This window comes from Schistocerca gregaria, chromosome 2 (genome assembly GCF_023897955.1).
Source record: "Schistocerca gregaria isolate iqSchGreg1 chromosome 2, iqSchGreg1.2, whole genome shotgun sequence".
In the NCBI taxonomy this organism is placed as follows: domain Eukaryota; kingdom Metazoa; phylum Arthropoda; class Insecta; order Orthoptera; family Acrididae; genus Schistocerca; species Schistocerca gregaria.
This window is the reverse complement of record NC_064921.1, coordinates 658,494,826-658,509,664: the sequence shown is the minus strand read 5'-3', so window position 1 is coordinate 658,509,664 and position 14,839 is coordinate 658,494,826. Positions and strand designations below refer to the sequence as shown.

The window sequence follows — 14,839 nt, the reverse complement described above, 5'->3', positions numbered from 1 at the left end:
GTGCTCTACCAAGTGAGCTACCGAAGCACGACTCACGTCCGGTACTCACAGCTTTACTTCTGCCAGTATCCGTCTCCTACCTTCCAAACTTTACAGAAGCTCTTCTGCGAACCTTGCAGAACTAGCACTCCTGAAAGAAAGGATACTGTGGAGACATGGCTTAGCCACAGCCTGGGGGATGTTTCCAGAATGAGATTTACACTCTGCAGCGGAGTGTGCACTGATATGAAACTTCCTGGCAGATTAAAACTGTGTGCCCGACCGAGACTCGAACTCGGGACCTTTGCCTTTCGCGGGCAAGTGCTCTACCAACTGAGCTACCGAAGCACGACTCACGTCCGGTACTCACAGCTTTACTTCTGCCAGTATCCGTCTCCTACCTTCCAAACTTTACAGAAGCTCTTCTGCGAACCTTGCAGAACTAGCACTCCTGAAAGAAAGGATACTGTGGAGACATGGCTTAGCCACAGCCTGGGGGATGTTTCCAGAATGAGATTTACACTCTGCAGCGGAGTGTGCGCTGATATGAAACTTCCTGGCAGATTAAAACTGTGTGCCCGACCGAGACTCGAACTCGGGACCTTTGCCTTTCGCGGGCAAGTGCTCTACCAACTGAGCTACCGAAGCACGACTCACGTCCGGTACTCACAGCTTTACTTCTGCCAGTATCCGTCTCCTACCTTCCAAACTTTACAGAAGCTCTTCTGCGAACCTTGCAGAACTAGCACTCCTGAAAGAAAGGATACTGTGGAGACATGGCTTAGCCACAGCCTGGGGGATGTTTCCAGAATGAGATTTACACTCTGCAGCGGAGTGTGCGCTGATATGAAACTTCCTGGCAGATTAAAACTGTGTGCCCGACCGAGACTCGAACTCGGGACCTTTGCCTTTCGCGGGCAAGTGCTCTACCAACTGAGCTACCGAAGCACGACTCACGTCCGGTACTCACAGCTTTACTTCTGCCAGTATCCGTCTCCTACCTTCCAAACTTTACAGAAGCTCTTCTGCGAACCTTGCAGAACTAGCACTCCTGAAAGAAAGGATACTGTGGAGACATGGCTTAGCCACAGCCTGGGGGATGTTTCCAGAATGAGATTTACACTCTGCAGCGGAGTGTGCGCTGATATGAAACTTCCTGGCAGATTAAAACTGTGTGCCCGACCGAGACTCGAACTCGGGACCTTTGCCTTTCGCGGGCAAGTGCTCTACCAACTGAGCTACCGAAGCACGACTCACGTCCGGTACTCACAGCTTTACTTCTGCCAGTATCCGTCTCCTACCTTCCAAACTTTACAGAAGCTCTTCTGCGAACCTTGCAGAACTAGCACTCCTGAAAGAAAGGATACTGTGGAGACATGGCTTAGCCACAGCCTGGGGGATGTTTCCAGAATGAGATTTACACTCTGCAGCGGAGTGTGCGCTGATATGAAACTTCCTGGCAGATTAAAACTGTGTGCCCGACCAAGACTCGAACTCGGGACCTTTGCCATTCGCGGGCAAGTGCTCTACCAAGTGAGCTACCGAAGCACGACTCACGTCCGGTACTCACAGCTTTACTTCTGCCAGTATCCGTCTCCTACCTTCCAAACTTTACAGAAGCTCTTCTGCGAACCTTGCAGAACTAGCACTCCTGAAAGAAAGGATACTGTGGAGACATGGCTTAGCCACAGCCTGGGGGATGTTTCCAGAATGAGATTTACACTCTGCAGCGGAGTGTGCGCTGATATGAAACTTCCTGGCAGATTAAAACTGTGTGCCCGACCGAGACTCGAACTCGGGACCTTTGCCTTTCGCGGGCAAGTGCTCTACCAACTGAGCTACCGAAGCACGACTCACGTCCGGTACTCACAGCTTTACTTCTGCCAGTATCCGTCTCCTACCTTCCAAACTTTACAGAAGCTCTTCTGCGAACCTTGCAGAACTAGCACTCCTGAAAGAAAGGATACTGTGGAGACATGGCTTAGCCACAGCCTGGGGGATGTTTCCAGAATGAGATTTACACTCTGCAGCGGAGTGTGCGCTGATATGAAACTTCCTGGCAGATTAAAACTGTGTGCCCGACCGAGACTCGAACTCGGGACCTTTGCCTTTCGCGGGCAAGTGCGAGTGCAAGGTTCGCAGAAGAGCTTCTGTAAAGTTTGGAAGGTAGGAGACGGATACTGGCAGAAGTAAAGCTGTGAGTACCGGACGTGAGTCGTGCTTCGGTAGCTCAGTTGGTAGAGCACTTGCCCGCGAAAGGCAAAGGTCCCGAGTTCGAGTCTCGGTCGGGCACACAGTTTTAATCTGCCAGGAAGTTTCATATCAGCGCACACTCCGCTGCAGAGTGTAAATCTCATTCTGGAAACATCCCCCAGGCTGTGGCTAAGCCATGTCTCCACAGTATCCTTTCTTTCAGGAGTGCTAGTTCTGCAAGGTTCGCAGAAGAGCTTCTGTAAAGTTTGGAAGGTAGGAGACGGATACTGGCAGAAGTAAAGCTGTGAGTACCGGACGTGAGTCGTGCTTCGGTAGCTCAGTTGGTAGAGCACTTGCCCGCGAAAGGCAAAGGTCCCGAGTTCGAGTCTCGGTCGGGCACACAGTTTTAATCTGCCAGGAAGTTTCATATCAGCGCACACTCCGCTGCAGAGTGTAAATCTCATTCTGGAAAGCAAACTTTTTTACTTATCACTTTAGTATTAGGATTATACATTACGTATACGAATATCTCTGAGCTTCGCCGAACTAATGCATATCTTTGCCTTTCAAGTTGAGATTACGTAACTTTTTAGTGCAAATCTGGCCATTTTGAGGCCTCATTTTAACACTTCACTGTAGTTGGTGTTTTTCTAATTTTCTCAGCAGCACAACTAGGCTGTCCCACTATCTTGGATTCTTTTTAAATTTCCTGTAATTTTTTGTATTACCCATCACCGCCATCTTTAACTTTTGAATTTCCCACCATCTGCCATCGGGATATTCCAATTACGCATACGATTTACTAATACTGACACCGAAAATTGCTTTACAAGTTCTATTTTTTGATTTGATGGTGGCAGTAGCTGAAAGAACGTTATAAATAGAGATATTTATTAAGTGATCTTGTCAGTTTTATTCGTAGAATATCTTCAGAGCTAATAATTTTGTAAACCTACCCCTAACGCCTACTGGTAACTACCGCTGACAGTACGTACAGCGGCACACGAATACCGTTCTAGGTGAATAGGGAAAGAGACACACAAAAGAGCTCTCTCAAATTATCACGGAAGCAGATGTAATTTATTGGCTTCTACCAAACCTCGTCAAGTCAACCTCGTTTTCAGAAACACTACCTCCAGCTGGCTACTGGAAACGAGATCTGATATAAGAGTTTGCGTTCCGACTACCTGCATGTTCAATTAAAATTCACACCCACCAAGAACACCGGAAAAATTGCCCGAAATCCTCATCCGCGCACGGAAACGCACTTATGAAATCTCTCATAGTGTAGGAAGAGGCTGGTCAGGACCCTCCTTCTCCCGACTTCTGAAATACGCTATGAGAACACCATTGTCGCTCGAGAGGTCCCACTAGGGCTATCGGCAGACCTCTCGAATCTGGGAGCTCCCGAAACTCTATACGAACTTATTTAATATTTATCCCTTACAGCCTTCAGGGGCAGAAAGAAGGCATTGGGATTGGCCATTTCTTGTTCCTGCTTATATTCCTTGTGTACGGTGCTGCAGTCGCGGAGAAATTACCCGCCCTTAAAATATTACCGCTCTGACCAACCATTCAGAAGGATTAGGGAAAGACCAGCCAACTACCTCATGGATGGAGGAAACCTCTTGCCCTGGCGTACACAGTACTCATGGAAGCGATCAAAGATGCGCGGGGAAGATATAGGATTTGATCCATCATCAGCAACAGTATTTCTATTTGTTGAAATAATCAGCAACTAGCAGCAAAAAGAAAATTTTATTTATTTACGTGTTTACGGCGCTACCTCCCTTCTTCAGAGATAAGAACAGCTTATTTTTGAGCATAAAAAGTACCGTGTGTCCAGCATAATAATGAACAACATTGTGCACACGTCTCACATATTGAAGCTCCAAATAAGTCGATATTTATAAACTTCTGAAAAAGGGTACTAGCTGCCTAAAACAGGTAAAGGAATAAAATTTGTTTGATGCAACTGTTTGCTGTTTATTTCAACGAGCGAAAAATGTATGTTACACTACTAGCCATTAAAACTGTTACACCACAAGGCGACGTCCTACAGCCGCCAAATTTAGCCGACAGGAAGTAGATGCGGTGATATGCAAATGATTAGCTTTTCAGAGCATTCACACAAGGTTGGCGCCGATGGCGACACCTACAACGTGGTGACATGAAGAAAGTTTCCAACCGATTTCTCATACAGAAACAGCAGTTGATCGGCTTTGCCTGGTGAAACGTTGTTGTGATGCCTTGTGTAAGGAGGAGAAATGCATACGATCACGTTTCCGACCTTGATAAAGGTTGGATTGTAGCCTATCGCGATTACGGTTTATCTTATCGTGGCATTGCTGCTCGCGTTGGTCAAGAACCAATGACTGTTAGCAGAATATGAAATCGGTGGGTTCAGGAGAGTGATACGGAACGCCGTGCGGGATGCCAACGGTCTCGTATCACTAGCAGCCAGGATGACTGGCATCTTATACGCATGGCTGTAACAGATCGTGCAGCCACGTCTCGATCCCTGAGTCAACAGATCGCGACAACAACCATCTGCACGAACAGTTCGACGACGCTAGCAGCAGCATGCACTATCAGCTCGGAGACTACAGCTACGGTTACCTCTGACGTTGCATCACAGACAGGAGCGCCTACGATGGGGTACTCAACGACGAACCTGGGTGCACGAATGGCAAAACGTCATTTTTTCGGATGAATCAAGGTTCTGTTTACAGCAATATGATGGTCGCATCCATGTTTGGTGACATCGCGGTGAAATCACATTGGAAACGTGTATTCGTCATTGCCATGCTGGCATATCACCCGGCGTGATGGTATGGGGTGCCATTGGTTACACGTCTCGGCCACCTCTTGTTCGCATTGACAGCGCTTTGAACAGTGGACGTTACATTTCACATGTTTTACGACCCGTGGCTCTACCCTTCATTCGATCCGTGCGAAACCCCACATTTCAGCAGCATAATGCACGACCGCATGATGCAGGTCCTGTATGGGCCCTTCTGGATACAGAAAATGTTCGACTGCTGCCCTGGCCAGCACATTCTACAGATCTCTCACCAACTGAAAACGTCTGGTCAATGGTGGCCGTGCAACTGACTCGTCATAATAAGCCAGTCACTACTCTTGATGAACTGTGGTATCGTGTTGAAGCTGCATGGGCAGTTGTACCTGTACACGCCATCCAAGCTCTGTTCGACTCAATTCCCAGGCGTATCAAGTCCGTTATTGCGGCCAGAGGTGGTTGTTCTGGGTACTGATTTATCAGCATCTAGAAACCCAAATTGCGTGAAAATGTAATCACACGTTACTTCTAGTATAATATATTTGTCCAATGAATACCCGTTTCTTGGTGTAGCAATTTTAATGGCCAGTAGTGTACATGTCATTCGTATAAGAGAAAACAGGTAGCCACTTGTAACTTTTTGGTCGTCATTGAAGATGATATTGTTTTTGTTAGGTAGTACGTCGTCATAGCTAGCCGTGTCTTCTGCTGCAGGGATACTGTAAATGAAATAAGGCTCGAAGTGCACACCGTGTCTTATAAATTTAGTTGTAGGGACTCAGCATGTCGCGGTAAGAGTGTAGTGCCGCAGTCGCGGTGCTGTTTGGTGACGAGTGCGTGTCGGCAGGCGACGACGTGAAGAAGCTGGCGTTCCACGAGTGGGAGGAGGAGGGCGTGGTGCCGCTGGAGGACTGCTGCACGCTGAGCGGCCCGCGCGGCGGCCGCGGCGTCGGGCTGTCGGTGTGGCCGTGCTCGCGGCCGCTCACCTTCGTCTGCGAGCAGCCGGCGGGCGCCGCGCTGCCCCGCGGCTACTGGCTGGCCGGCGACGGCAGCGCGCTGCGCCTGCACCCGCAGTCCGACAGCCGCGACGCCGCCGCCGCCGCCTGCCGCGGCGAGGCCGCCCTGCTCGCCGTGCCGCGCACAGACTCCCTGGCGGAGGAGCTGCTGGCCGCCCTGCACGAGCACAACGTCACCGGCGACGTCTTCGTCGGCATACACGCCGAAGCCGGAAGCGGATTCCTCACTGACGCCGGTGAGTTTCCATTTGTTCTGTGCCAGCGTTAAAACCCTCTTGGATTGTAAAATGATGCATCGTGTCCAAAGAGACCGTGTACCTACAACAATCCTCTGCACTGAATAACTTGAAACGGTACAGTAGATTCCGCTCCATAAGCAGCAGGTTCCGCTGCTCGTTCGCACCGGGAATTACAAAAGGAAGCGCCTCCGCCGCCAATTTTTATTGCACGACGCGGCCGCGTGCTCAACAGAACACATGTGGACGGGTGGAAAGAAATGTGTCAGTCTTCATGTTGTTGTTATTGTGGTCTTCAGTCCTGAGACTGGTTTGATGCAGCTCTCCATGCTACTCAATCCTGTGCAAGCTTCTTCATCTCCCAGTATCTACTGCAACCTACATACTTCTGAATCTGTTTAGTGTATTCATCTCTTGGTGTCCCTCTACGATTTTTACCTCATCGGTAAATGCATATTTATATGTGTGGTGTATTATGCATTTCTTGTACATGAATGTGAATCTGCACATGAACTTTCCTAATCTTCCTCACACCTTTCCATAAAGCGTGGCCAAATCTTGGTTGGGAAGTAGTTCTGTAGTATAGTAGTGCCGATCTTACTCCTCGGTAGGGGATCAGAAAGACAGCACAGGCAGGTAAAAGTCAAAGACGTTCCAGCGTCACAAGATTTGGGGCGGAGAGGTTGCTCACGGCCAAGTGGTTCGACCACCCCTTCCACCGGGGCCCATGAAGACCTCTGGGTGCCCGCGATATTCTGGGAGTGTTACAGAAGACGGTTAAGTGAGCAGACATGCCCTCAGTGCGTATGTCTCGATGTTCACATTTGGTGGAGAGGTATTTGAATGTTTGCACTAATTCTTTCATTTCCAGCATCGGATTGTGTGAGGAAATCAATGTTCTAGTTTAATTTCAGAAATTTGACCTCTGTGTTAATGTATCTGGTCTCCAATTTGCCGGTTATCCTCCGCACATAGTGGATGTCCCATGTAAAATATTGGGAGACTTTGGTGGTATACATTTGGCCAACTCAAGTCCTTCTTGACCGTAGAAATGTGCCTGCATATTAGGTTATAATAAAACAGAGCTATAAGTTCTAAAATTGTAATATCTGTAATCTGGATCAATTGCTGCAATCGCTGTAAAGTCGAGTGATAATGTTTAAAATAAATAAATAATTAATTGTCATCAATCTTTAGCACACCCTAGAAATCACAAACGAGTCAAGTTAAAGGAATTCATTTAAAATAAAAGATATAGAATGCAGGGACCCACACAGCAGCGTGAGAGCCCTCCAGCCCCTTGCCTAGTATCGTACAGAATAGGGCATGCTCTCTAGATAGTGCTCTCAAACTTTCGTCCCCAGTTATCCGTTGCGCAATTTTCATTCAGGTCTTGACGACATCAGCTTTCATCTGGCGTCCCTAGGCAGGGAGGTTTGAGCGTAATCTTTAAAACAGAAGCGACAAGGAAACTGTTATAGGCATGCGTATTCAAATACAGAGATATGCAGACAGACAAAATACGCTCCTGCAGTAGGCAACGCCTACATAAGACAGTATCTGGTGCAGTTGTTAGATCGGTTACTGCTGCTACAATGGCAGGTTATCAAGATTTAACTGACTTTTAACATAGTGATATAGTCGGTCCACGAGCGGTGGAACACAGCATCTGCATGGTACCGATGAAGTGAAAATTTTCCCGGACGACCACTTCAATATTGCACCGTGAATATCACAAATCAGGTAACACATCAAATCTCCGACGTCGCTGCGGCCGAAAAGAGATCCTGCAAGAACGGGCCTAACGACGACTGAAGAGAATTGTTCAACCTGACGGAAGGGCAACCCTGCAAATTCCTGCCCATTTCAATGCAGGGCCATCAAGAAATGTCAGCGTGCAAACAATTCAACAAAAGATCAAGCTTTCGGAGCCAAAGGTCCACTCGTGTGCCCTTGATGACTGCTCGACACAGAACTTTACGCGTCGCTTGCGCACATCAACACTGACATTGGACGTTGACGACTCGAAATATGTAGCCTGGTCGGACGAGTATCGTTTCAAACTGTGTCGTGTACTGGTATGGAGACATCGTGATGGATCCATGGACCCTGCATGTCAGCAGGGCACTATTCAGACTGGTAGATACTCTATAATGGTGTGAGGTGTGTGCATTTGGAGTGATATGGAACCCCTTATAACCATCCTCTCTGATCACTTGCATCCATCCATGTCCATTGTACATTCCAACGTATTTAAGCAATTCCAGCAGGACGATGCGACACTCCACAAGTCCAGAATTGCTACCTCAGAGGGCTCCAGGAACACTCTTTCGAGTTTCAACACTTCCGCTGGCCACCAAACTCCCCAACCATGAACATTATCGAGCATATAGAAGATGCCTTGCAACGTGCTGTTCAGAATATATCTCCACCTCCTCGCACTCTCACAAATTATGGACAGCCCTGCACTATTCATGATGTCAGTTCCCCCTAGCACTACCTCAGACATTAGTCGAGTCCCTGCAACGTTGTTTCGAGGCACTTCTGCGTGCTCGCGGGGACCGTGCACTACGTTAGACAGGTGTACCAGTTTCATTGGCTCTTCAGTGTGTATTTGTAGGGGACTACGAGGGAGTGGTGATAAATAATGGCTCCAGTTTTACATGTGAAAACTCTTACAGCTTTATATGTAAAACATACTTCATTAAACAATTTCTTCTCTGCTTCATCCGCGGCTTCCGTATGAGCAGGGTATGGCATCTTGTATATGCTTTTGACAAACTTAGCTGCAAATTGCTTATTTCTGTTTGATTGCTTAAGTTCAGGACAGACAATTTTTTGCATATGTTCTATTATCAACTGTTCCTATTGACATTAGGTCTATACATCACTTTATTCAATGTCTGTGTAATAGTACTCTGACATTTTATACATGCGTCGAGATTGGGTGACTTACCTTAATCATCTTTCAGCAAAAGTTTTTTGTGACCTATGTTGCTACGACAGATCATGTATTTTGTTGCTATAGAGTTTTCCTGTTGCTTCTGGATGGTCGTAAGGTGACAGATCGTTCCATTGATGCTTCATGTTTACAATTAAATATATCTTACGTAGTCAGAAAATTTTTGCCACAAATATTATGCATTATATAAACGTCGTCTATTGTTTTTTGTTTATGATGTTATGTTCCTCCCATTTCTCTTTCTATTGTGTCAGTAAAGTTTTCCAGATAATTTTTATGTCTGAGGTTCGTCTGTTCCTTTAGGATGTTATTCGGATATGTATTTGTGTGCGCATAAATTTCTGGTTCTTCCAAAATGTTCTTGGTCTCACCTGTTGATATACAATGTAGAGTTGTCAAAGCGTTTTTGATTGTGTTCGGTCTCTGATATTTGTTTTTTAAGTGTAGATAACAACTGGACCTTTCTTTAAATCTGAGACTAAAACTTCGCGCTCTTTGTCCGATCTAAAAACTGTTCCAGTCATCCCAGTAAATTTTATATACACCTAGATTAGAAAGGACAGGGACGTCACTTTTTCCTGCTACCGTTTTTGTAACATATTGGTAGTGGAAATGCTAGTCGTATTTTCGTATTTTTTAGCTTACAAACAAAGCCGAGACCAGGAAAATCGACGTCCAGTTCTTTTCTAACCCAGTTTTACACAAAATTTTCTGCGACGACTGCAACAGTTTTACATCGGACACACAGGACAAAGTTTTAGTATCAAGTTTAAAGAACACACGAGAGTTCGCCAAAACAACTAATCAAGTTTCTATCTACACTTAAAAAATAAAAACCTTAGAACGAACACAGCTGAAAACAATTCGAAAATTCCGCATAGGACATCAAAAGACCAAACCACAAACATTTCGGAAGAACTGAAAATCAGTGCACACTCCAATAGTTATCGGAAAGACATCCTAAACAAACAGACGGACTCCACACATACATATTATCCGGAACACTTTACTCACATAATAGAAAAAGAAAAGTGATGAAGACTATAAAATAAATAAAAAACGATAGACAACATTAAGATGGCATATCTACATAAAGCACAATATCTCCGGCAAAAATATCTCTGAATACTTAAGATATAATTTACCTGTAAACAAAAGCATCGCTAAAATGATCCATTATTTTACAACTATCAAAAAATAAAACGAAATTTCTACAGAAAGTGACCCATAATAACAACAAGGTAAATAAAAAACTTCCAGTCTAAGACAATTTATGGATGACACTCGATTTAGACGGAAGTGCAGTATAAGATAAAATCTCGTGGGTGTACTGCGTTAACGTTGGAACGAATGCGTAATTTCACTATCATTCTTCTATACAGAGTAAATACGTTACCAATATGGTGCCTACAGGAAATTATGTTCCCAAATGATTCTTTCACGTCATTCCATCTATACGTAAGTCTGACATAAAATGTCATAGTATTATCACATAGAGGCAGAATAAAATGATATATAAATGTAATATCAACAGGAACATTTGATATTGGCACTTGCGGCGGCGCAGTTCTTTCCGTCCCTTTACGACGGACCTGCACCTACCTGTGAACATTGTCTCCGCTGATCATCAGTAGGAAAACCGAATCAATCGTACTGTACTTCGCCGTGAACCAGGCTGCACTTTAAGTCACTAATCTACGTTTCGGGAGAAAGTTTTCACACAAATGAAAGGTTGGAAATTTTGTCCTCAATTAATATATTCTGAAACGTAGGTGAACAAGTATCAGTGCCAAGCCCGTACTAGTCTCAACACTGTCACTCACAATCCCTTTCACTCGCGTTAGCAAGTTTATGGTGTTGCACTTCCCGAAAACGTAATTGCTACAAATACTGATCGTTTTTGATTGAGAATGCTCTCCAAATATTAAGACTTTCGGTACCAAATGCAGTCACAGTTTTTAGCCACCGAGCTGCTCAATATGCCACGCGGAATACATGTCTTTTCTCGTCACAAAATTCACTTAAAACTTCCGAAATTTCTACGCACCCATCGGAATTATTATGCCGTCAGTTTACAACACTTTTGGTGTATGAAACACTGCTGGATCCGGCAACTTCTCATTTCTATCGGAACTACAACTACACACGTCCGATCTGTTTCATGGCTAGGCTTCGTCCCCTCCGTAGAATACTCCGTCTTCTCTACCACCAGAGAAAGGGGAGCGAAGAATAATGCTTTACCATTGGTCAGTTTACTCATCAGCCAATAGCAAAACAACTTTATCCCTCATCCGTCCGCGCTTTTCATCAATAACCAATCGCAGAACAATAAACCTCCCGACTGCACTTTTTACCGACGTAATTATCTAATATGCTGAAGTTTTGTATATGTATAAAGTTATTTACTATTTTTTCCTTTACCATAAACTTACTTTACAAATCTGTTCTACAAAAATCCCCTTTGTCCATATCCATACTTCTTCGAAATGTTTCCACACTAAATCCTACTACATAACTCGTTAAGCAATTTTCTTCATATTAACCTTAAACCATTAAACCACACTCAAGCATCATTCATATTGCTAAAAAACATTTACAACATTTTACATACACAAAATGACATAATAACACTTTATGAACATACTAGAACAGTTTATGAAAGACATTCTATTACTTTAGTGCACTCTATTGGGCACAATCGAAACTAAAATCACAGTCCTCCTATCCAGTATTGTCCTGTATCGACTGATACATAAACTATGTGCGCGTCCAGTCTCGCGTCTCCATCAGCTCTGAGACACATCTCCCACTTAACCGCGTCCAAGGCAGGATCGTTATACGGCGCTACTCCTCACACTTATGCCCAAACGAGCTTGTCGCGAATTTACTTAATCAACAAGCAATAGATAATTTACAGCAAATTTTGTCTAAAGTATTAGCGCTCCCCATCTTCATTATTTATGCCTACATTTTTATTTCTCAACATAACCACCCTGCTGAGGAATATATATCTCCCAACGGGGGACCAGTTTGTTGACACCGTCACTGTAGAATGTTTATCCTTGTTGACGGAGCCACTGCCCCATCTCGCCTGTGCTTGCACCACTTCATCACTATCAAGGTGAAGTTCTCGCTGGTCTTCTGTAAGTTATGCAACCAGATGAAGACCGGATGGGGTCAAGTCGGGACTGTATGTAGGACGATCGATGACAGTAAACCCAAGGCGTCAGATTGCTGTAGGTGTCGCTGCGCTCCGGTCTGGTCTGGCGTTGTCATCGTGAACGAGAGGTAGCGTCGTGTCTAGACGAACTCTTCGAATTCATGCTTCAGTTTTCTGTGGATCTCGCACTATCTTCTATTATTATGATGGTGTCTGTGCGCATGAATTCCAAGTGCACCACATCTTGAACATCTGAGGAGACTGCGACCATGACTTTACCTGCTGATAAGATGGTCTTGACCTTTTTTTTTGTGTCTGTGATCCTTTGTGTCGGAACTTCGCTATTACTCTCTTGTTTCCGTGGTCGAAATGGTGAACGTAGTTTTCATCATCTGTTACAGGGTTCTTAAGGGACACGTCATCCTCACGTTTAAAACTCAAATAAAATTGTTGACAGACGTCCGGCATCCCCTCTCTCGTTCTAGAAAGAGAATTCTATACACCCACTGTGCACACGGTTGTCTGTACCGACGTTCTGCAATGACGAACTGCAAACGCTCTCCCCACATTAACTGATAGACAAAAATGGTTCAAATGGCTCTGAGCACTATGGGACTCAACTGCTGTGGTCATCAGTCCCCTAGAACTTAGAACTACTTAAACCTAACTAACCTAAGGACATCACACACATCCATGCCCGAGGCAGGATTCGAACCTGCGACCGTAGCAGTCGCACGTTTCCTGACTGCGCACCTAGAACCTCGAGACCACCGCGGCCGGCATTAACTGATTGCTGTGTCTCTGTTAACCTACGATTTTCCCCAACCAGTTCATCATGTTGTCGATACAATTATCACCGTGTACAGCTTCCATTCTTCCATGTTTATCAATTGGAAGCCCCTTTTTTGCTGTTAGGAACTCGATTGCACAGCCCCTTGTCACGATTCGCGTGGCTCCCGCAGTAGGAGGTTCGAGTCCTCCCTCGGGCAGGGGTGTGTATGTTAGCGTAAGTTACTGTAAGTTAGATTGTGTGTAAGCTTAGGGACCGATGAACTCAGCAGTCTGGCCCCATAAGACCTTACCAAAAATTTCCAAATTTCAGCTTGTTTTAAGAACAGGATAAAAACATAGTGACGACGTCATGGTAATATTTTTCAGCCGGCCGCTGTGGCCGAGCGGTTCCAAGCGCTTAAGTCCGGAGCCGCGCTTCTGCTACGGTCGCAGGTTCGAATCCTGCCTCGGGCATGGATGTGTGTGATGCCCTTAGTTATGCTTAAGTAGTTCTCAGTCTAGGGGACTGACGACCGCAGGAGATACATATCTGGCATTTCGACTAAATTAGTAGTGCGTGTACCGTTACTGAAGACTCCATACGCTGTTAATCAAATATATTTGCTACCTTGGTTTCTGGACCAAGACATGGAACTCAGCGTGGATTATGTGTTGCTCTTTAAGGCGATATTTGTGTTTTTCATCATTATTGATCTGAGGTCAGTATACATCCATTTGTAACATTCACTTTCCGCTATATGGTTCGTTACAGTGGTCATAGGTTGCGTTTATGACACAAAGCACATTAGAGAATTTGACAACTTGTTCATCAGTCTTACCTTATCACGTAATTAAAAAAAACGATTAAAATTTTACATCATCCAGCCTTCACTATGATACTTGGATTAGAATTATGAATAAACTCTTATCGCTTGACTCGAGCAATAAGTTAGTATCAAGCACATCCAACTTTGGAACGTCTGAATGCAGTAATTCTGCATTGCTTGGTGTTTTAAAATTCGTGAAAATAGAACAGATCAATGTGACATTACTCTAATATCATTTGTCTCTAAACTTTGAAGAAGGTTCTATATTTGAACCTGTAAGTTATGGTAATGCCACCGATGATATTTAGGACTGAATCATGAGGTTTCAACTTCCAGCAGCGGATTTTTGGGAATTACCGAGCTCCACTCCAACCCGTTGTTGACACTTCTCAGCAGCTCTGGACAGGTACTGCTGTGCATTGCTGATGTTTAAGTTTTTAGCGTATTTGAGATGTTGCACGGTCTCAACACGACAATAACTACAATAATACAAGTAACTATCAAGCATTCTATCACTAAGTGAGTGGAGCATACTCACAAGATTACAGATCCGCCACCAGGCTGGCACGTTATCGTCTTACAGTCTTCGAAGATCTCATCGCGTTTGTATAATTATTTATTACGTTAGCAAAAAGTATACCATGAGACGATATGATGTATGCTGTTCTAAGTGCCTAACAGTTTTTTTATGTATCTCTTCGAAGGCCTGTAGTGCATTTGTGTCACATTTCAAGAACTTGAATAACAGACATAATGTCTAATGGGATAACTGCAATCACTGGTTTTTCCAGTATTATTTATAATCCGACTTGATTGCAAAAAATGTTTATTCACATGACCGGTTTCGGTTCCTCTGGAGGCATGTTCAGATTTGCTGTTTCGGTAACAGGAGTAA

The 14,839-nt window shown here is 44.8% G+C and overlaps 1 protein-coding gene across 2 annotated transcripts in view; it reads left to right on the top strand.

Moving 5' to 3' along the window:
• Positions 1 to 14,839, top strand: part of LOC126334703 (uncharacterized) — a 49,587-nt gene that overhangs the window by 32,740 nt on the left and 2,008 nt on the right. For both annotated transcript variants that reach the window (XM_049997209.1, XM_049997208.1), the window contains exon 5: positions 5,820 to 6,224. In XM_049997209.1, the coding sequence (XP_049853166.1) occupies positions 5,820 to 6,224 (405 nt within the window). The remainder of the gene's footprint in view (positions 1 to 5,819; positions 6,225 to 14,839) is intronic.